Source organism: Panulirus ornatus, chromosome 20 (genome assembly GCF_036320965.1).
Source record: "Panulirus ornatus isolate Po-2019 chromosome 20, ASM3632096v1, whole genome shotgun sequence".
Lineage (NCBI taxonomy): Eukaryota > Metazoa > Arthropoda > Malacostraca > Decapoda > Palinuridae > Panulirus > Panulirus ornatus.
This window is the reverse complement of record NC_092243.1, coordinates 1,864,533-1,887,427: the sequence shown is the minus strand read 5'-3', so window position 1 is coordinate 1,887,427 and position 22,895 is coordinate 1,864,533. Positions and strand designations below refer to the sequence as shown.

The 22,895-nt window shown below is 42.7% G+C and overlaps 1 protein-coding gene across 2 annotated transcripts in view; it reads left to right on the top strand.

Moving 5' to 3' along the window:
* LOC139755847 (inactive ubiquitin carboxyl-terminal hydrolase MINDY-4B-like) overlaps positions 1-22,895 on the top strand; it is a 104,571-nt gene that overhangs the window by 25,400 nt on the left and 56,276 nt on the right. For both annotated transcript variants that reach the window (XM_071674461.1, XM_071674460.1), the window contains one exon: positions 6,084-6,293. In XM_071674461.1, the coding sequence (XP_071530562.1) occupies positions 6,203-6,293 (91 nt within the window). In that variant the 5' untranslated portion in view covers positions 6,084-6,202. The remainder of the gene's footprint in view (positions 1-6,083; positions 6,294-22,895) is intronic.

The window sequence follows — 22,895 nt, the reverse complement described above, 5'->3', positions numbered from 1 at the left end:
TATGTTGTCGCATGACTTATGTTCTTCACTTCATCATATGTGTTCCTTTGGTGTGCATTTTTTAATTGCTGCGTGTAGGGAAGACCTTTAAGTGAACCGGGACCACAACTTAGGCATCCGTCTGCAGATAAATGTTTCACCAGTGCATTTATTATAGCATAAGTAAAGCTTGATATCTATCATTTATGTTGGACGTATGATACAGACGCTGAGTCAGTGACCATATCCTAGTTGTCACTGCTAAACAATTAGAAGGGAAATCAAACTTCAACAAACCACTGAGTCCCAACGAGCTGTTTGCGATGTGAGAAGAAAGAATAGAAAGAACAGAAATCTTAGACATCTTGAGAGCAGACATAGTCTGACGAATGAACTATTTTGAATCATCATTTGCTGTTAGAATGGCCGGGTCTCTGCCTTGTACGGGTCCTGCTTGTCGTACAGATGACCGGTTCTCAGATTCATCAGAATGACTTACTTTGAGTTACAGAGCAAGTTTGGATACAAGTTCTCGCTTCAAGACGTCACCTGATATGTCGTGTGGTGAGGCGTGGATACCAGTCGAAGTTCCGTCAGGTGTTTCAGTGTAAAACTCACACCGGCAGCTCCTCCTCGCCTGTTTTCTCCTCCATCAATATTCTTTATTTCTCATCATGAACGTCAAATTTCCAAATTCTGGGCGCGGCAGCCGGCCCTCAGTTTACCCCAGTTGTTCATCCCTTCTTCGAGGATTGGGGCTCAAATGTCGTCACGTCAGGCTCAAAGATTATCACGTCGTCATCAAAGATCGTCACGTCGTCCTCAAATATCATGTCGTCCTCAAAGATCGTAACGTTGTGCTCAAAGATCATCACATCACGCTCAGGGAGGTCAAAGGTTAATATAAGCTTCACAGTAATATGCCCGATTGCACCACCTACACATTCACATCCAAAGCTAATATTGACCTATATATATATATATATATATATATATATATATATATATATATATATATATATATATATGATATGATATGCATATATCTCGGCCACGTTTAGGTCAGATATTTCTTAAAAGCTTTCTCGATGAAGTCCAGAAAACACTAAAAGACCGGACAAGGCATAAAGAAAACCCCCATGACAGAAGAAATGCTACATCCGTGTAGGATAATGGCGCATCTCCCCGACAGTCTTCGTTTTTCACATCAAGTATGAACATTTATGTTGAAATTACGTCTAGTTTATATGTATACATCAAGAAAGACCAGAAAGTATAGCATGTGATCGTATGTTGTCAAGGAATCAGGCTCTGAGGTGGACCCATCATAGGAATTTGTGTGGACATGGCACGCGTTGGCGTATCGTTCCTCATAGTTCTACTGTGAAAGAGGACTTGACGATTAATGTTATAGATATGTATTTCGCGAGATGAATTTCAACCTCCTGCAGCCTGGATGTAGTTCCCGCCCAAAAGGAAAATGCGCCGTCCATTTGCCATCAATAACATGAGAAACTGGGCTAAGAAGGACACTGCGCTGTCGATCGATTAACTTGATCTCTCTGTTGTGCTTCCCCGTGTCCTCCTCCATCGATGTTTCGTTTATGCATAAAGAGGACTCGTTCTGAGATCTCTCTTTTGGGTTGCTGATCCTTTCACTCGACGGTGCGACCCTTGAGTACGACGGTACGGCTCCTAAGCACGACGGTACGACCTTTGAACACATCAGCACGGCCCCTTGAGCACGACGGTACGAACGTTGCACACGAGAGATTTAATCTATGACCACAATGGTCCAACCGTTGATAACGATGGTATGTACCCATGGAGTAATAAGGGGAGACTTTTGATCTGATATGTAACAGCTAGGTCAAAGGTCAGGCCATCATACGTAAAGGTCGTAACGTCCTATCCAGGACTTGTGGCGTCGTGTTCAAGGGTCGTACCGTCGTACCCAAGAGTCTAATAAGTCATTAAAAGCTTTTTATTCTTTCCTTTTGATGAAAATACAACAAGGGTAGTTTGTGGTCATTTATATGTGTATCTCGAATCTGTTTCACTTCTAATGATCACAGTTGTTCCCCTTACCCAAAACGAATTTTTGAGATAGATAAGAAAGATCACTGATTTTGGGAGTAAGAGATCACTAATTTTCTGGAGTCATTTGAGTTGATATTACCAATATCACGTTTACCAATTATTTGGCGTGGGTACTCTCATTTAAGTTCTCTTTGGCGTTCATTTTTTGCTCCTCGTGGATTATTTCATATTTCTTTATCATTCACCAATTGTCATCTTCTATATTTATCTTTTCACGTCTCAGTACCAACCTCTTCTCTCACCCTCCGCTGTAGTCTTCCTCTCGCTGTATCCTTGACTTGCTTCCAGTATATGGATATTCTCTCCCTATACGTCATGTTGTATTTTATATCGATCACATAATGGACGTACCTGCGACACTGTCCCGTTCTTTGTTTATTATCAATCGTAAATCTGATAAAAAAATAATTAAGAATCAGAGCTTTAGTAAAAACATCGCATGAAGGTAAATGATAAGAAATAATAAATCTTTTTTTCCACAAATATATCATTGTAAAACAACTAAGGTAATCATATGAACCATTAATCATAAAAGGGTTAATATGTAACACAAGTTGTACTACACTGTACTTAACACTGTCGCCATACTTGTACCACAGTGTTACTCTGGCATGTGTCTGAATGGCTTTCAAGAATTTTTTCTTTATATTTTTTTCTTCGTATCTCAACCTTATGTTCATATAGTCGTTCGCTGTGCGAAGGAATACCAGATCGATTGTACAACACACTCACAGTCCTGTCCGTCATGCTGGGCTTAGTCAAGGGTTCGCTCGAGCTAATAATTACAGTCAGTATTAAGCCAATTTGTGTAATCTATGTACATCAGTGAAGGTAGTGGGGTGGACGTACCTTCTCTGTACGTTTGCATTTATATCAGGGTTTTTTGAAGAGTATATCGAGTTTTTTGCAGTACAAGAGATTGTTTCAATTATCTCTAATGAGAATAAATGTAAAGTAATTAACTAGACAAAGGATGAGGGAAGCCGTAACTAACAAGAACTGGAGAATTATCTCACGCAGGATTTTGGTTTTAATGGCTATCGCCTGCTGAAGGCCACTAAACCAGAGATCGCAATGGTCAAGTTAAACATAAATTTACAGAAAACCTGTTGGCTCGTCAGGTGATACATGCTGTTATTATCAATGATTTGTGGACACTGAAATCATAGTCATGCCTCGCAGTTTCTTTATTCAGAAAAAATGATTATAAAAAGATTTCAAAGTTCTTATATCTATGATTGTCGATATCAGTGAAAGATTGATTCAAGTAGACATAGTGGGAAGAATATAACTACCATTCATCCTCATGATTGTCATATGTTCATTAGAGTTGATCAATTAGACTTCAAGTCTATCAACTGCCAGGGCCATTAAGGCCGTGAACGTCAAGCGACATCCACCAACCGGAAAATATCTAACCCTTTGTTCAGAGGTTAGATAATTCTTAATCTAAATGACCTCACTGTGTATGTGGGGCATGCACAAAGCGCCAGAGTAGAGAGGAGCAAAGTGAATTTAGGAGTAGTGTAGGAAAAAAATATTCGTGAGAATAGAGAAAATGAAGGATTTGTGAATGACCTTTTGTGGATCTGGAGGATGAATATGATAAGGATAATAGAGATGCTTCGATGAAGGTGTTACGAATGTATGACGAGCCAGGAAAGCTAGTAGAAGCAGCGAGGAGTTTGTATACAGTAAGGAGTATGTGCGAACAAAGCAGGAAGAGGGAAGGATGAATGATTCCAGGTTAAGGTAAGTCTGTGGCAAGGCTGTCATGTGTACATGGCTGTTTACTTAGATTGATAATGGGGCGGTCAAGGAGGTAAATGCGAGAGTCAGAGAGAGAGAGAGAGAGAGAGAGAGAGAGAGAGAGAGAGAGAGAGAGAGAGAGAGAGAGAGAGAGAGGCAGGTCTGCAGGAAAGTGCGTCAATTGCTATTTGTTGACGATATTGCTCTGGCGGTAAACTCTTGTGAGAACCTTCGGTAAACGGTGTCTAGAGTTTAGGAGAGTAAGTAGAAGAAGAAAGTTGAGTTGATATATGTATAGATCTAAGGCAATAAAGTTTAGCAGAGGGGAGAGACATGTCTGTTTGAGTGTGAGCTTGAATGAAGAGAACCCAGAGGAAGCTGCGTGTTTTAGATACCTGGGTGTGGATATGACAGTGGATGAATAATGGAAGCTGAAGTAAGCCATAAGGTGGGGATAAAACTTTGGGTGAGTGTGGAAAGTGAGGTCTTTGAGGACGAAGATTTATATGTTTGGTGATATAGGAGACCCAACTACGTACTACTGGGGCGACACGCGGGCCATGAATAAAGAAAAAAATAAGGAAAACGGTGGATATGTTGGAAGCTCGAACCTGCAGGAGGGTGCGAGGTGTGCATGGGATAGAGCGAATTGTGGTGTATATACAGGGGGTGATGTACTGCCCCTGAGCTAGATGTAGCAGTCAGAGTAAACCAAGTGAAGGTCTGCAGAGCTTAGCCGTCTTTTGGGAGATATAGTTTCGGTACATCAGACATCTCAGCTAGAGGGTGGATGTCAGGAAATAAATTCGTTCTTTGTCTGCTCCTAACGCTATCTCTACGCAAGAAAAGATATATATATATATATATATATATATATATATATATATATATATATATATATATATATATATATATATATATATTTGAAGTAAAACAAGCAGAGAATATGAATGAAAATGGAGAATCAATGAAAGCGTTAGAGAAAACGGACCAGTGTTAGGGATGACTTGGACGACATTGACCAACTCTTTTTTTTTTTTTTTATCTCTTTTTTTTCAAGGTGGTCATGGAAATGAAACAGTATGGGAAGAGAAAAACGAAAGACAAAGAGACATATAAAGCGGGAGAGAGGGAGCGAGAGATGTGAATGGAGAGAGATTAAGAAAAAAACAGATGAAAAGGGGAAAAGGAAGGGAAGAAAAAATGAAAAGATGGGGACAGAGAAAGTGGAGAATGAATGAAGAATCGTGAAACGTGGGAAAGGAAAGGAGCATAGATGATAAGGAGGAAATGAATGAGGCAGATGCAACAATGAATGGAAAGCGGGGATCATTTTAAGTTTGATGTAGAATTTCAGCCAATCATTTTGGCAATTCAATGTTAAAACAGATTTTTTTTCTTCTATTGGCGTCCGTGATATATTATTCAAGGAAGTAACATGCAAAGAGAATATTTGAAAACAATGTAGTAGTCTCCCCGTTAGCATTCTTGAAACCCGCGTTTTCTCTGGTGCCTCTTACTACTCGCTGATTTAATGTTTTCCTTTCTATGACCGAATATATTTACTAACTCCTCTTTCCTTTCCAGCAAAGATTCATTCTGGTTAAGATACCGTATATAAAGGATGTTTACACTCTTTTTTGTTTGTTAATGTGCGAATTATTAGTAAATTCTGCTGACTCGATGGGGGATTCAAAGAAAATGAAACGATCTTGCCAGTGTGAGAGTAACTGATATAGATTCAACAAGATACATAGTGCTGAGGGAGAGAATTTGATATGTCAGTTCAGAAGCGACACGAGAGATAAGTAGATGGATACTTAGACAACTTGAGTGAAAAATGATGTTAGAGATATAATATACAGATATTTCTCACACATGCAATGACACACATACAGCGTCCCTCATACTTACGACTGACATGTACAGTGTCTTTCATACATACGGTAGTACATATAATGTCTCTCACCTATACGATGACACATATAAAGTGCTCTGCCACATACGTTGGCACATAAATGCTCACAAACACGACGGTACATATGCAGGTGTCTCTCGTGTATATGATGACGCATATGCAGTGCCTCTCACACATAAACGACAACTCTCTCTCTCTCTCTCTCTCTCTCTCTCTCTCTCTCTCTATATATATATATATATATATATATATATATATATATATATATATATATATATATATATATCTCATATGTTTACTGTATCATGACATCACTATCACTTCCTGGTTCTCACAGTCACCTGGACGTGATGAGGGCAGCAGCAGCCGTCAGCCGCAAGTCGGCCCTCTCCTGAGCCTCCTACAGTAGGACATGAAGGAGTCGAGAGTCGGCCTTCCTGCAGCTCCTGACGGGGGATGAAGGAGGCAGCTCCCAGGTGCAGGAAACGCTCGTGTTGTTTCCTCGGGGTGGCGCCCTTCTACGTCAAGCCGCCGAAATTCATAGGGGGTGAGTAAGCATTCAGGTGTTCCATAGTGACCCATCTGCTACTTCTGCATGTTCCTTCGTCAGTAGCTTCTGCATCCCTTGCATGTCTTCTGCATGACTATGATAATTTCTCGTGTTAAGGTGGAAGTAAGTAGCCATTGTAGTTTCATCGAATTTTGACACTGTAAAATGTTATTGCTTTTAATCTATTGTATTCGATACATTAATGCTTTTCAAGGTCAGATCTTAATTAGAATAGACACATTAAAAAGATAGGAAAGGTGAAAGAGAGGAGGAGTCATGAAGGAAATGGACCTTGGGTTCACAGCTTCAACTGCTCTTGGGCTTCACAGCAAGACACTGTCTTATACCATGGCTGTGTGAGCTAACCCATCGAACCACTACGGTGGAGAGCTTTGGTGAGATTGATGTTACTGTGGTACATGGTCTTGACACTGACGCTACCATGGGAGTGATTGGTGACACTGACGCTACCATGGGAGTGATTGGTGACACTGACGCTACCATGGGAGTGATTGGTGACACTAATGCTACCATGGGAGTGACTGGTAACACTAATGCTACCATGGGAGTGACTGGTGACACTGACGCTACCATGGGAGTGACTGGTGACACTAATGCTACCATGGGAGTGATTGGTGACAATGATGACATCATGGGAGTGTGTGATGATACTGGTAGTGAAATCAATGATGGTACCATGATGGATGATGAATAATGTTGACATCATTGTGACCATGATGGTCATTGCTAGTGATGATATTGCTACCATGATGATGAGCTGATACCGAAACCATCATGGTGCTACCATAACGTGTTTTGATAGCAGTCATGATGCTTGTCGTTGGGTCATTGACAAGAAAGAAACTCTCTCATATCTATCTATCTATCTATCTATCTATCTATCTATCTATATATATATATATATATATATATATATATATATATATATATATATATATATATATACATATATATATAAAATGATATCTCACTGTTAATCGTAATAAAGCAAACTGTAATGATATATGGTTTGAACTTTTCAATAGATGATAATAACCAATATAATGTTCAAAGATGAACATTTGCAACTGTTACATAAACCAAACAAATTCATGGGGAAGAATGTCTCGCCCAGAATGACCTTGTATACTGGGAAGTACGCAGGTCTCTGGTGTCTGAACCTGACCTGGGAGAGGCAGGTCATACGAGCCATGATGTATGTGGTTTGGCAGTTACTTCTAAGACCTGAAGAGGTCGTTAGAGTTACTTCGGTTGCACGTTATAGCTTGACCTAAATGACACTGGCAATTTATAATCCTAAAGCTCAGAAACCAACCAATACATAAGTATCACGTCATACACAACACACACATCATGCAACAACATACATCATACAACAACACACACATCATACAACAACATACATCATACAACAACACACACATCATACAACAACACACAGACAGACACACACACACATACACACACATCAAATTGCTACAGTAATTGTTTGCTCTGCGATAATACCAGTAATAATCGTGATCCATGATAATCACTGTGATCCTGTACTGTGGGAACTAAGCCGACGTCATAGGAGGATCTACCCATCATCGTCGTCAGGAGACAACAGGCGGCCTCGTCAGGCATTTGACCCTGTTAGGATGGGACCCAGTATCCTGCAGGAATCATGAGATATATGACCTTCTTAAGGAAGCATATAAGGACTGTGTATAAAACCATGAAGTCTACGATCCTTCCCGAGATTGTACGAGACAGGCGGACCCCTCCACCGTGTTGGCTGGTCTGTGACCGTGGCACCAGACCCAAGATGGCGCACGTGCAGCGAGGAAGGCAGAACAGCGACCGCGCCTGCGTCAGGATATCGGCGGGAGGAACCCAGACCGCAGTAATTTCTAGCTTTTTCGACTGTAAAACTAAATGAGGGCCATTATTGCATTTTTCATGCGGTAATAACTCGATTAAAGCAATTATTTCATCAGGTTATGCATACTAAACAAAAGGAAGCAGAGGAAAGTGGAGACGATAATCTACTGGTTCGTGAAAACCACAGAGGGGTCGCCAGCTCCGACGACACTCGTAAAAAAACGCCGGAGAGAAATTACTGCTTGACCTTAACGTTGACGACCCATGATGGCTGAGCATCGTCTTTATAGCCGGAGGAAAATTGTATTTTATTAACATAACTGTCATTCTTTAACTCATCCCTGACTGTTAGCCACAGTTACTTTTTTTGTCTGAAGCAATTGTTCCTTTATATGTCCCTGGTTTATTGTCGAATGTGATGTGCATCGCTATTCAGCGCACGAGGTTGACACACTGGTTAACTTTGGCTGGGAGTTTATTTTCTGAAGTTTTTGTTGCAAGTGGCTCTCTTGTGTATACAGTAGGTTAATTTTCTTTTCATAGGTAAGTAAGACCGATAATTTCGTGGAGTTCTGCTAATATTAGCTGTCGGACTAGTGAGCTGGTAATGTTAGCTGCTGGACTCGTGAGCTGGTAATGTTAGCTGCTGGACTCGTGAACTGGTAATGTTAGCTGCTGGACTCGTGAACTGGTAACGTTAGCTGCTGTACTCGTGAGCTGGTAATGTTAGCTGCTGGACTCGTGAGCTAGTAATATTAGCTTCTGGACTCGGGAGCTGGTATTGTTAGCTGCTGGACACGTGAACTGGCATTGTTAGCTGCTGGATTCATAAGCTGGTAATGTTAGCTGTTGGACTCGTAAGTTCGGGGTGGTGCATCAAGAGATGCAGGTCTTTATTTCCCTTCCATGCCGTGCAGCTCCTGCCGACGTGTTTATCGGGTCAACCCATTTACCGACGGAGACGGATCAATAGAAGTTGTCGCGGAAAAGATTTTCCCGGGAATGGTAATATGCGCACATATCACCCTTTGGCGTGAGGTCTGGCGCTGCGTGTGTTGCCGCCGTACAGCAACGTTACTCTCTCCAGGACGTCGACAGAAGGACGGGAACCATACTGGCTTGGTCACCCGCTGGTCACTGGAGTCAGTGATCTGTGCTCCATTCTTTTCCGCATTCTGAAAGAGGAACAGAACTGCTCATGTTCAGTGACTGATTGAACATGAGGAAGGTCACGGGTTGTGCTGTTATTGCGGGTGTTCATCAGTGTTGGACTGATGGCTGATATGATCAGCTTGACAGACTACCATACGTGACATTATATTTGCAGAAAATATCTGTTCTAATATCTACATAACTGTATCCAGAATGATCAGCGGACGTATGTTCAGTCCCGATAGATATGTGTTATCTTTCCTGGAAATTATGTATTGTTTGAATAATTTTCCGCTGAAGAAAAAGAGTGACGGCGCTCGTCCAATGATACTGTTCGCTGCCAGGTGAAACAGGCAATAAGATCCCGTCTTTCAGGATTCTGATTACGTTAAACCTGCTTACGTTAGCAAAGGAGTGATGGTGACTGATTGATATGTGCCGTAAATGGCAGGTATACCGTCCTTGACATTGGTTGTGACAGACCTGGAGACCTGGAGGTCCATCGCCCAGGTCCAGGGCTGCGGCCACCACACCTGCGACAGAGGAACTCCAGTGCAGACAGGATACTGGGAGTGGAGGAAAGCGTGACCCAGGTCGGGAGAGCGCGGGAGGGTCGGGTAGTGAGGTGGAGTCATCGTGCTCTGTTGTGGCAGCCGCTACATTACTCCTCACCTACTGACCTGTGTGGTTGTGGCTGGCTCTTCCGCGCCGCCCAGCCTCACCAGTCGAGCTGAGTGGCCGACGCTGGCGCTTCCGCTTCCTCAGCCTAATCGGATGAGCTAAGAGGTTGTCGCTCTCGGACTCGCCAATCGAAGTGAGGGGCGGTCGCTGGCTCTTCCGCGTTGCCCAGCCTCACCAGTCGAACTCAGTAGCTGTCACCGATCCTTCCGCGTCGCTGAACCTCAAGTCCTCCGTGGACATCGCTGTTGTCACCCCTCGGGAAAGCCCGCCTTACCACTCAGGTGTCGGACCTATATAACACATAACAAAAACAAGTGTTATTCATGTGACACTAGTGTGTCTGGTCTGACGAAGATCACTGTTCATACATGTGTCACTTTTGTTTCCGACGTGATGAGAAACTGTGTCCGTTTATGTCACCGATGTGTTTGGTTAGTTTAGGAAGTGCGTCGATTGATGTGTCACTGGGATGACAAGTTCAAGTTGCGTAAGAAGGGTCTTAGTGATTGGTGGTTAGATTTTGACAATGGCGCGAGCCATTCATGCGTCAGTGACTCAGCAATGTTGACGAGGACCCTTGGTATACATGTCTCTGGTTGTGACTGTAGTATGTGCTGTGATTTGGATCCATATCTTTCATGTGCCATCGAGATGTATCATGTATGAGCAGGACTAGTGTCACAAATGTGTCAGTTATGAACTGGGTTTCATGAAAACTATCAATGTCCGAGATGTGTCACAGGTGTGTGTAGTATAACGAAGCCCCAATATTATTACCTAACGTCTTCATATACGTGTGACTGGCATATCAGGTGGAGGGGGAAACGTGTATCGTGTGTCACCAGTTAACATGGTGTGTGTAGTGTGAAGAACGCCACACACATCTACCGTGACATAGACATAGCACCTTCATTCATGTGTGTTAGTCACAATCTTTCCTCTGTAGTGTGTTTGAGTAACTTCTCCGAGTGACTCTTTTCCCACCTAGTCAGAGTGTACTCAAGGAAGAGCCAGCTTGAAGTACAGTAAGACTAAACTAATTCCTCTCTGGTATCCAAGAACAGCGTTAGTAGTCTGACCCCAATCAAGCAGAAGACATTCCTTGGTGTCACGCACATTTAGGTGTGGTGTCTGGCATAGTTCCTGTGCTTGTTGTACCGAGCTGTGACGCGTGTGTGTGTGTGTGTGAGGGGGGGGGTGTGTGCGTTTGGATGTGTGTAGGGGGTGGGGATGGTGTTACCCCATGACGCCTGCGTTAACTGCTGTCACCATCAACTGCTTTATAATTCAGGTGTGGGAGCCTTTCCAGCCAGTATATGTGGATCTGATGTGCACGTAAGGGGATGAGTTAGTATAGTGGCCAGTGGCTTATTGACACATCATGAACACCTTGAAGTAGCCTGTGGAGACCCCAAGTTGCCCATGGAAAACTCGATATGACTCCAGGAGACCCCAAAGCAGCCCAAGACACTTCGAAGTAGATTTGTGGAAACCTTGAAGTGGTTAGGTTTACTACCAGTCCCCATTCTTTGTCTCCTGATACTTGGCTGTGTAGACCCGCCAGATATCTTTTGTGTGTGTTTGTACTCGAACGTGTGCACCTTCACCGTCCTCTGTACGCCACTATCCTGCTGTGTGCACCAACCACCGGGATCTGTGTACCCCATCAGCGTATGCCAGAGCCTGACGTTGTGCGCTAGTTTCCAGTTCCGTGCACAGGTACCCGTGTGTGTGCACCCTAGAACAGTGTTCCTACGAGGAGAAGCGAGGATGGCGGGCATGCCTGGGGTCACCAGGCTGTTAGCGGCGGTGAGCGGCACCAAACGCTTCACCAGTAGGAAAACCCGTAAGTACTGAATGTCCTATCTTGGGCTGGTGCTGCATGTTGGCTGCCATGGCAGGCTTGTAGTTACATACGTATTCATGTGGTCTCTCTCTCTCCCTCTCTCTCTCTCTGTCTCTGTCTCTCTCTCTGTCTCTCTGTCTCTCTCTCTGTCTCTCTCTCTGTCTCTCTGTCTCTGTCTCTGTCTCTCTCTCTCTCTCTGTCTCTGTCTCTCTCTCTGTCTCTCTCTCTGTCTCTCTCTCTGTCTCTCTCTCTCTCTCTCTCTCTCTCTCTCTCTCTCTCTCTCTCTCTCTCTCTCTCTCTCTCTCTCTCTCTCTCTCTCTCTCTCTCTCTCTCTCTCTCTCTCTCTCTCTCTTCTCTCTCTCTGTCTCTCTCTCTCTCTCTCTCTCTCTCTCTCTCTCTCTCTCTCTCTCTCTCTCTGTCTGTCTGTCTCTCTCTCTCTCTCTCTTTGATCTGAGAGAAGCTGTATTCTAGTGAACTCGGAGGAAAAACAGTGTTTCAGGATGAACCGTTAACTATCATATCTCGGATGTTGGTGCTGATCTTAAAGAATTTCGGGAGAACAGATCTGTCTTGTGAGTTCAGGTAATTTGCGATGTTTAAGCTGCTGAAAAAAGTATTGTTTATTTTACAAATACGAACTATAAGACATGGCTTTAGGGAAGGGACTCCTGGTGCAGATAGGTAGATATACAAGTATATGAAGGTATTACGATATATCCCCATATGCTGAAGCATATGAAGGTGTTACTAAAAATTTATATAGGTGTAATTGGTCACTGTATCATGTGTGGTTGGTCGGATAATTATATTATACGAATCTGGTCGGGTCACTATGTCACACTTGGTCTGGTTGGGTCATTAAGTCACCGAAGGTGGTGAAATCTATATCGCACAACTTTGGCCCTATCACTATATCACATGACTCTGGTCGGGTGTCTATATAACACGAGACTGGTCGAATCACTGCATCACATGACGCTGGTCGAGTCACGGTATCACATGACTCATATCCAGAAAAAAAAAATATTGCAACCAATTCTTATTCTTTCAGTCATCTATCTTTGTTAAACTGTAACATTACTTTGCCGATACTGAAGTTCGAATACAATTTTGGCTTTATAGTTTGCGTGATATTGTTCATATATGTGCGTCAACTTTTCACCATTGTGGGTGGATGGGAATTAGAGGGTTGGCTGTCGCCATCCCTCTTGCTTGATGCATCAGGCAGGTGTTACATGAACGTACACGTGACTACAAAGAGTTTCCGGCTGCTGGATAGGGAATTCAATACTTTTGAATTTTCATCAATATCATATACAAATTATTTGGGTACTTCTTGTGGATCGTCTGGTCTCCGCTTGAGTTCCGGAGAGTAAGATAAAGAAATTTATGAATATCCTTAGAGGTTTCCTAATCTGCATAAACTTTGTTCATCATTTCTGCATCCTTACACCTAACCAAATCTGACCTAACTACCTTACTTAACTAAATACAACCGAAAACAGAAAAATTAATCTCATTTATCCTGAGAAGTCTAGCATAAGTACATGACCTAACCAATTCTCATGTAACCATCAAATGTAATATTATCTGAAAGTCAACATCATTATCGAATCTCCTTCCACGGCATTGCACAGAGCCTTCATCTGTGCCGGGCCGCCCCAGCTGGAGGAGTGAGTAAGGGACAATGGCACCACCAGTCTCCCAGGGAAAAGTCATATTCAGTGATGGCGCGGCCTGTAATCACATTCCTAATTCTCTAAGCTTTTTTTTTCTTTTCCCTTCTGCTGGTGGTTTAGGAGCGGGCTGGGTCTGGATGTTTGCTCCGTGAAGGGAATCATTGTAGACATGTTGGTTGCCTGAAGCCAGAAGGTTGAGGAGGTTGCCATGAACACAAATTTGTAAACTACAAAATATTTTTTGTAGCCAGAACCATCAAACAGATAGACATGTCCTGAGATACGTAGCGGGAATTGAGGAATTAGTCATATTAAGGATGATTACAGAGGAAAACCATCTAAAAACATTTACTCGAAATTCTCATGACGTATTAGCCGAAGTTCGCAGACTCTTCGTTCTTAACGAAATGGCAGATGTTAGGTTAGTTGGTAGAACGTTTGTTTCTAGGTGAAATGTGATTTGTTAAGTTCGTTAACTTTATTTCTTTACACTGAAATGTGGATGGGCGAGAGCGTATGGTTATATGGTAGTGAAATGTGGCTGGTCGTGGCCGTAGAGTTTTTCAGTTATTGGAATGTGGGTTGTGCTTACCGTAGAGTTACTGACGGTGTTTGTGATCTATGCTTTCGCAAGTCCAGAGACTTGTTTCTGTTGTTGTTGTCGCTGTTGTTTAACATAGAGAATTGAATTGATTATCATTATTTGTGAAGAAAGTATTCAGAGGGATTTCTTGCTTCATGCTAACAAGAGCGGGCCTAGTAAGATGTATGAATTGTTCCGTTTCAGCGGTGAACGCTAAGTACGGTTTTGTTCCAATGTTGTTAAAGATAACTTTCAATGCTTATAGTGCATTCTAGTGTTGTTACGCTGGAGAAACAACATAATGAGAATGGCTCGTAAACATAGAAGAACTTTCTCACTAATTAACAGATCAGTTTTGAATGAGAAAGTAGCGAATACAGTGTGCAGATCTAGCAACGCAGCCATCACTGCTGACAAGACTTAGTGACTGAGAAAGACTACAAAAGACATTTCAAAATGACTGCAAACCATAAGAGAACATTTTTAAAGAGAATGAGTTATAGTGATGCCTGGCACAAACTTTTTCTAGTGATACTTTGCACAAACTTTCTTTTGAAAGATATGAATGATATAAACTGCAGAGCATCATCTGTACACTAATTACGCCATTGTCATCTCGGGCGCTGGCAGCTCCTCAGTCTTTTATTAACTATGAATATATATATATATATTCCCTTGAGGGAATATTCTCACTTGGTCCCCTTCTCTTCTCCCCTTTTGGAAAATTAGAAAAAAAAAAAACGAGAGGGAAGGATTTCCATCCCCCCGCTCCTTTCCCTTCTAGTCGCCTTCTACGACACGCAGGAAGAACGTGGGAAATATTCTTTTTCCCCTAACCCCAGGGATAATATATATATATATATATATATATATATATATATATATATATATATATATATATATATATATATATATATATATATATCATAAGAAATGCATAAGATGTAGATGATGTAAAATCTGTCAGGATTAACATGAACATTCTCAGTATTCCTGTCCGGTCAACATGAGATACAGCTGCACCTCCCATGATCAAGAGGGTTGGTGTGTATATATTGCGTCATCTGAGGTAATATGGAGCCAAAGTAATTTTCTTTTCCGCCGAAGGGAGCGCGTTTGTCATATTGTATCATCAAATTATGTAGAATGTAATTCCTCTGAGACTCTTGTGGCGTTCATAGCTTCGGCCGTCAGAATATTGTTGAAGAAAATTTGGCCGTGTTGGTTCATGATATATGCTGGAATTTGGGTTATTTTCATCCCTATGAATATCAGTCTGCGAAGGTTAATACACTGTCTGTCTACGTTCGAAGAATGAACTTGTTGAGTCTGTTTTCATTGTGAATTATCTTTATTTATTTCTCTTTATTTTGTGATCATGTCTCTCTCGTCACGTCCATCCTTCACTGGGTTGGTGGACTGGTGTCGTAGCTTCACTGTCAACTCTGCTCATTTTCTCCTCCGTCCTGACCCATCGTCTCCGTCGTTAGTGACAAACCGTTTATCAGATGAACCTGGAGCCCATCCTCCTGCTTGCCTATAAACCACAATAATTTTCGACTTTAACGTTGATGACCGAAGTCCCAGAGATGTCCTCATCACCTGGAGTGTCTGCATCACTCCTCACTTTACTGTGAAAGTGTGAGCATCTGGAAGTATGGTCACGCGTGGCGTATGGTGAAGTTTGTTTGCCTTTTTTAAGCATTTGGCTGGACGGGAGCAGTGGAGTGTGTTGGTGAGGGTGACAGGACGACTTCTGCCCCCTGAGCTGGTAGTAGTGAGTGTTGGAAGGGCCTCTCTATCCTCTGAGGTGGTGGTAGTGGGTGCAGGAGTGTCCCTTCCCCTCAGCGTTGGCAAAAGTATGTTAATTGCCGTCCGTGATGGCAAGTACGGGTATAGTACACGACCTGCTGTTAATCCTGGAACAGACTATAATTCCATAATCATTGTCGACATCAGCAAGTAAATTCCTTCATCATACTCACGGTAATTTAGCACAATAATTACGCATCACGTAATCATAAGTATCAAAATACGGTAGACATTAACTATAAACTGGATTCCTCATCAGAACGCCATGGTTCCTCCCTCCCACGGAAGAGTGAGTCATTTTGTTTAAATTCTTTACGTTGGCATTCCATGCAGTCAGCATAACACATAATCTTTTCTAAGCAGTTCCACAAACTCTCTTTGTGACGTTGGTTTACGTCGTGTGATAATGGCAGCGTATGATGACTAGGGATATGTATTTCAGGAGTCTTTTCTTTACTACTGATAATGTCCGTCGGGCACACACTAATCTAATACCGACGCCCAAGACTGGGTCATTGCGTTCATGAAAACAGATTAAGTTTCCACTGGGATTGTAAACTATGTTGTTTACACCCGTGATGAGGCTGACGAATACGTAGTTTACACCTGCGGTGTGACTGACGTGGCGTGGAAGAAATAGTTTACTTACAGGTCAGTCGGGCACGTTGCTATAAGGAGCTTAACGAGCACAGGTGTCACGCACTACAGGCCTTTCACCCTTGCCTTCCCGAGTGTGTTTGGGTATGAGCTTCCGTGGTGCTCATAAAACTTTCACTTCTACCTCACACTCGCAGATTTCTCCCTCCTCAATCGCAACTCTGACAAAAGGATCTGACCCAAGTATGTTGACAAGCTGCTAAACAATTGCCTCACCTGACTCAATCTTATATTCCACTTCAGCAGTCTTGCTCTTACATAAAATCACGCTCCCCAGAAATGGAGGAGCTATACTTTCTCGCCTACGGTCTTGTCACCGTCCAACATTATAACACAAGATTCCCCACAAGACACCTCATTACCATCATACAAATTCCATAATGACAACACAAGTGGGTCTTCCCAATGTCAGCAGCACTACAGACAATCTGTTAGCAGCGGGAGGTTTAGACCCTGTGTGGGAGGCTGAGACCCCGTGTGGGAGGCTGAGACCCCGTGTGGGAGGCTGAGACCCCGTGTGGGAGGCTGAGACCCCGTGTGGGAGGCTGAGACCCCTTGTGGGAGGCTGAGACCCCTTGTGGGAGACGAAGACCCCGTGTGGGAGACGAAGACCCTGTGTGGGAGACGAAGACCCTTTGTGGGAGACTAAGACCCTGTGTGGGAGACGAGGACCCTTTGTGGGAGACTGAGACCCTGTGTGGAGTGAAATCTTTCAATGGAGACTAGGACCCTATGTTGGAGAAAGAGACCCTGCGTTGAAGAAAGAGATCCTATGTTGGAGAAAGAGGCTCTGTGTTTAAACCTAAAAAAAGACCAGTAATTGTGTTGATGGTAAAGATTGGTCTTTTCTCCTCCGCACTGTAATTATTCGTAATAAGTTGTTTAAGTTCCCCCTAAGTAAATGAGAGACGGTCTATGGTGTAGCTTTACAAACAGAAAAAGACGTCTTTAGATGCAATGTATTCCTGTTCTCTGTAATGGAAAATGCTATTCAGTATTTTCAGATGAACTTTATATCTAATGCCAATTTTCTCGGATTAATTGTACAACAGTGAAGAATAATTCTTGAATACTCTGAATACTCCGTTTAACAATTATGAAATATGATTTGTATGTATGTATGCAGATGTTGGGTATGATCTGCATTTTGTTTTGAGATTGGTGCATATGTCGGTATTCTATACACAGACGACATGAGACTGTTGTTAATTCATCCCTAATGGCAAGAAAGAGAAACGTTCCATCTCTTATTACAAGTTTAGGTAGAATCATAGGTAACGTATGTGGAGAGAATCATAGGTAATATAGGTAGAAAGAATCAGAGGTAGATAGGCAACGAGAATCATAGTTAAATGTGTAACGAGATCCATTGATAACGTAGGTAGAAATAATCAGAGGTATATAGGTAGGGATAATCATAGGTAGATAGAGTTTTACTTTCATAAAAGAAAAATTTCTCACAAAAGTAAAGTCGACACCAGGACCATGTTGATGAGAGTATCGTGGTGGAGTCTCATTTAATACAAATATTTCTTTACCTATTTTTGTGCTACGATGGTGTAGCATGGAGCTTGTGGCCGTCATTACAGAAGGCGTATCGCATCAGAAGACTTTTTTGCATGAGGTATTGTGACCTGACGCCGTCACACACAGGGTATGGGTCGATAGCTGGTGCACAGGTGGGCTTTGACGAGGGAATGTATGACACGAACTTAGACAGACTGATGGGTCTTTATATGAACACTCTCTCTCTCTCTCTCTCTCTCTCTCTCTCTCTCTCTCTCTCTCTCTCTCTCTCTCTCTCTCTCTCTCTCTCTCTCTCTCATATATATATATATATATATATATATATATATATATATATATATATATATATATATATATATATATATATATCACTATGGAGTTAGATAACAAACTATACAATCTATCTATGAAACATTCCCAGTACAGCCCAGGTTACATACTTACCTGTGAGACAGCCCAGTTCCCGTCCAGGTCAGTCACCTCAGGTAACATATATACGTACTTGGGTAGCCCATCTGGTCTTGGAGGGGGGGGGTTACGTGTGGGGGTTCCCCCAGTTCTAGTATGTGGATAATTTTAATTGCAGGAACAACAAATCCTTAAATTGTTAGACGTATTGCCAGATCCGGAGACACGCGAGGCACCACTTAAGCCCATCTCTTGTTCCCTCGGCGATGTTTTCATGTTCAGGTAATTGGTCATTATCGCCTTGTCATTAGCTTAATTAGCCACTGATATATACTTGGAGGTTTCTAGAAATTAATTACTTTCGTAAAATCTGGCTTCACTTACTGTATTTCTTGTCCTATTGACGGGATGTTCATAAGGAAGATCAGAGGGTCTTGTGTCATACCTTGGCTTAAGGTCAACTCACCATCTTCAGATCTTCAAAGAGAGATGAAAAATTCGGATACGCTGATGTGTCATGTATGTTCATATTAAGTGTATTAACTGAGGACACAGGATCAAATACATGTATGTATGTATGTATGTATGTATGAATGTTTGTATATACGTATTGATGTACTTATTTAAACTCAGGTCATCTGAGTATGCAAACTGTTGACGACACACACCTGACAATAAGCCGTACACCCAACAGGTGTTGGGGAGAGAAACTTGAATCGACAACATTCCGTTGGAGGGAGGGGGATCACTTGGGGAAGAGGGGGGAGGAGGAACGCGAGACACAATCGGGCGAGGCAGTTTAATTACTGTGGTTCCATCACCCACACACACACACTGACCACAGCCACGGTGTCAGGCTGGTCTACTGCCCCCAGTCATGGTGTCAGGTTGGTCAATTGCCCTCAGCCACGGTGTCAGGCAGGTCTGCTGCTTCCTTGACACTTACGTAAGCCAACCACCTATATAGAGGTGACCTTTAGCCACGCGATCCTGGCCTCAGAATAGAACAGTAGCGCCGTGTTGTGGCGTTCTTGAGTAGTTTTAAGTTCGTGGTGTTAAAGACTTTTTTGTGTGTGTTATAAAGTGACCCATTTCTCCTTAGTGATGGATGAAGGGATGACTTAAGTATGGTATTGCTACCATCATAACGTTACTCTCTCTCTCTCTCTCTCTCTCTCTCTCTCTCTCTCTCTCTCTCTCTCTCTCTCTCTCTCTCTCTCTCTCCGTTTGAATATGATGAGTATATCTGAGTATTACAGAGTACTGCTTGGTGAGGCGTCCTGGGGATATATATTTGACCTGTTCACTCACAGTCTGATAAGAATGTGATGTTAAATCATTCTTAGCATAACTGTCAGAATCTCGGCCAACCGTGCCACATAGTCTGGAAAAAAGGAGGTCAAATCTTTTCCTTCGGAACGTTGTGTATCATCAAATGAGTGTGTTGCATGACCTGTGACCCAGCTTGATTGAATGACTAGCAAGAGACGTGTTAATTGGTTGCCAGCAACTTTGAAGGTGGCTAAAAAATAACTACGCACGTAATTAAAACTCAATAACGGTAGTTGTGACTGACCAACCTCAAGACAACAGTGTAGTTAAGTCATCAAGTGTTTTCCAGCAGGAGACATACCACGACTGCTCCTGATATTACCAAGTTTACTCTGAGGAAAAGTATTTCCTGGAATTCTGATATCGTAGCCTTAATGATATCTCGTGATGATGTCTTGTGTAACACAAGGGAGGTCAGACGGAGAACCTGATCCATAGCGTTGTGCGTCTCATCATCAAGGCAGGAAAGTCATTATTTACGCACGTAGAGTTACTTAACTATTCTGAACGTTGACCGCCCTCACCCACGAAGGTGATCACACACAATGACGTTTGTAAGAATTAACTTCTGTGTTTTGTTTTCCTGTCAAGATACATCAGTTATGGTCACCGGATGGTGGAGTAGAGCGTCGGTAAGAGGTTCGTGTCTCGATGGAGCTGGCCAGTAGGGAAGGCGGACCAGCACACGCAGATGATGGGAAGTAATCAATATGTTTTGATTCCAGTCAGCACATGACGGTATCCCACTTGGGTTTGCAAGGCGGAAGTGCAATCGACCCCACACCTCACTCAATAGACTAACCCCAAATAAACTTGGTAATGAGAATTCCCGGCGGACATGAAGAGAATAATTGTGTGGCGCCGACATCACAGGTACAGCGTCTGGGATTGGCTTCTTCAAAGACAGTGACAATATTCATCAAGGAATACCTCTCTGTATATGTCGCTCAAGAATACATGTAAGTAGAGTCAAACTGTGGAAGGAAGAGGAGGTCCGTGAGTGGGGACTTGACTCACTAATAGCAGGATACAGAGGGTAATGCCACATACTGGACTGGTTGTGGAGCGGGTGGATGACGCTCATGTGACTAAGTGTACTTCATTAAACTGGAGTAGATGGATGGTGAAGTTTATAGAGGCAGGAAATGTCTTGAATCTAAAGGTGAATCTACATTTATTCTCTATGTTCTCAAAGACTAACGGAGGTACGGGGGTAAAATGCATGTTGTGTCTCCTGTAATAAGGGATAGTAATATTTCGTTGTGCAATTACCAGCTTTATGATACAGATCAAGATTAAGGTATCTCGATCATATATGTTCTCTATAAGACTTAGAAATAAATTCATAGCATTATAAATGTCCCTCACGTTAGCCTTGGTCACCATGAGCTAAATAATTGCCTCTGCGTCTGCCATGTCGTCCAGCTGAGCTAAGAGATACTAGGGGGGATCGGGTGCCTCAGTATTCTCATGATTTGTGCTGAAGATGCTGTGTGGATGGTGGAGAGAGGAAAGGCCGTATTGTGGGTCTGGCAGGCGGAGTCTAAGGTATGTACAGTGGGTAATCTGGTAGAGGCACCACTGGTGGGTCTGGAAGTAGAGTCTGGGCCATGTACAGTGCGTAGTCTGGTAGAGGGACCACTGGTCTCTTCATGGTTTGATGTGTGTTCAGTGTTGCTGGTCACTTTGCTGTGAGATAACTCTCTCTCAGGCAAAATCTCTTCGCAGGTGCTCGTGGGGAGGCGGGGACTACTTTTTCATAAGGAACTTTGCATTCTTTTTTTTTCTATCATTTTCCTCTTCTTTACATTTCTTTGTTTTTTGATCAGTTACACCTTCAGCGTTTTCTCTGTTCAAAATTCGTACGTTCCAGCATACGAATTCTGAATTATAGTATGAAGGTTTGGATTCCATTGGAGACAATGCTTTGAGGCGTCTCTATCTTGTGTCTTGTGACCTTGAAGGTTACATCATCACTTGGACCCAAACCTGTCCACATGTCTCCTAACTCCTCCTGATGGACTCGGAGACGGAAGCATGGTGTACCATCACAGCTATAAATCTAGTGGACTTTAGGATCTGATTGTAACTTACTAGCAAATTCTGGGAACTCTGATCCAATACATATCTACGAGATCTGAATGCAAGCAGTAATTTCTCCAGAGCAATGTTTCGTCAGAAGACCCAGACACTGATTGCTTGTGGTCGCATGTCCACCCCTGGGAAATCTTATGCTTGGTACGAGGAATCTGTAACGTTACGCAGGGTCATGTGTTACTGGAGTTTACTCGCACTGTATCAACCTTGGATTCAACTCGAGTGGCACCAGTCCATGTTTCCTCCCTCAAATATTACATTCACTGTTTGTTCTTCAGACAGTGATCAAACCACCTCACACATATATTGTTTTGAAACATTTCAAAGCGTTGTAAATGTAGTTTTTGAGGCAACATGTGATGTAAGGTGGTTTTGATCGAGTAAGTACTGAAGGTTTAAAAAAGATGTATCGGTATTGATAAGAGTGTGGTTGAGAAAGCTGAAGAGGATGTGCTACAATTGTTTAGATATATAGAAAGACTGAGTGAGGAAGGGTTGACAAAGAGGGTACATGTGTCAGAAGTTGAGGTAACAAAGAGAACGAGGGGGACCAATTGGATATGGAGGGATGGAGTGAAGAAAAAAATTTGAGCGATCGTGGCCTGAACATGCAAGAAGGTGAAAGGCGTGCACAGAATCGACTGAATTGAAACGATACGGTATACAGGGATTAACATGCTATCACAATGGGCTGAACCATAGCATGTGAAGCGTCCGCGGTAGCCATGGAAAGGTCTGTGGGGTGTGGTTGTGGATAGGGAGCTGTGGTTTCGGTGTATTACATATGACAGCTAAAGAATGAGTGTGAACGATTGTGGCCTTCGTCTGGTCTTGGCCCTACGCTGCAAACACAGAAAACGGCGATCAAGCATGGGAAAAATTAAATAAATCTTCATTGATATATCTCACAGTCACGTTCTCCCAAGTATAACTCATCACAA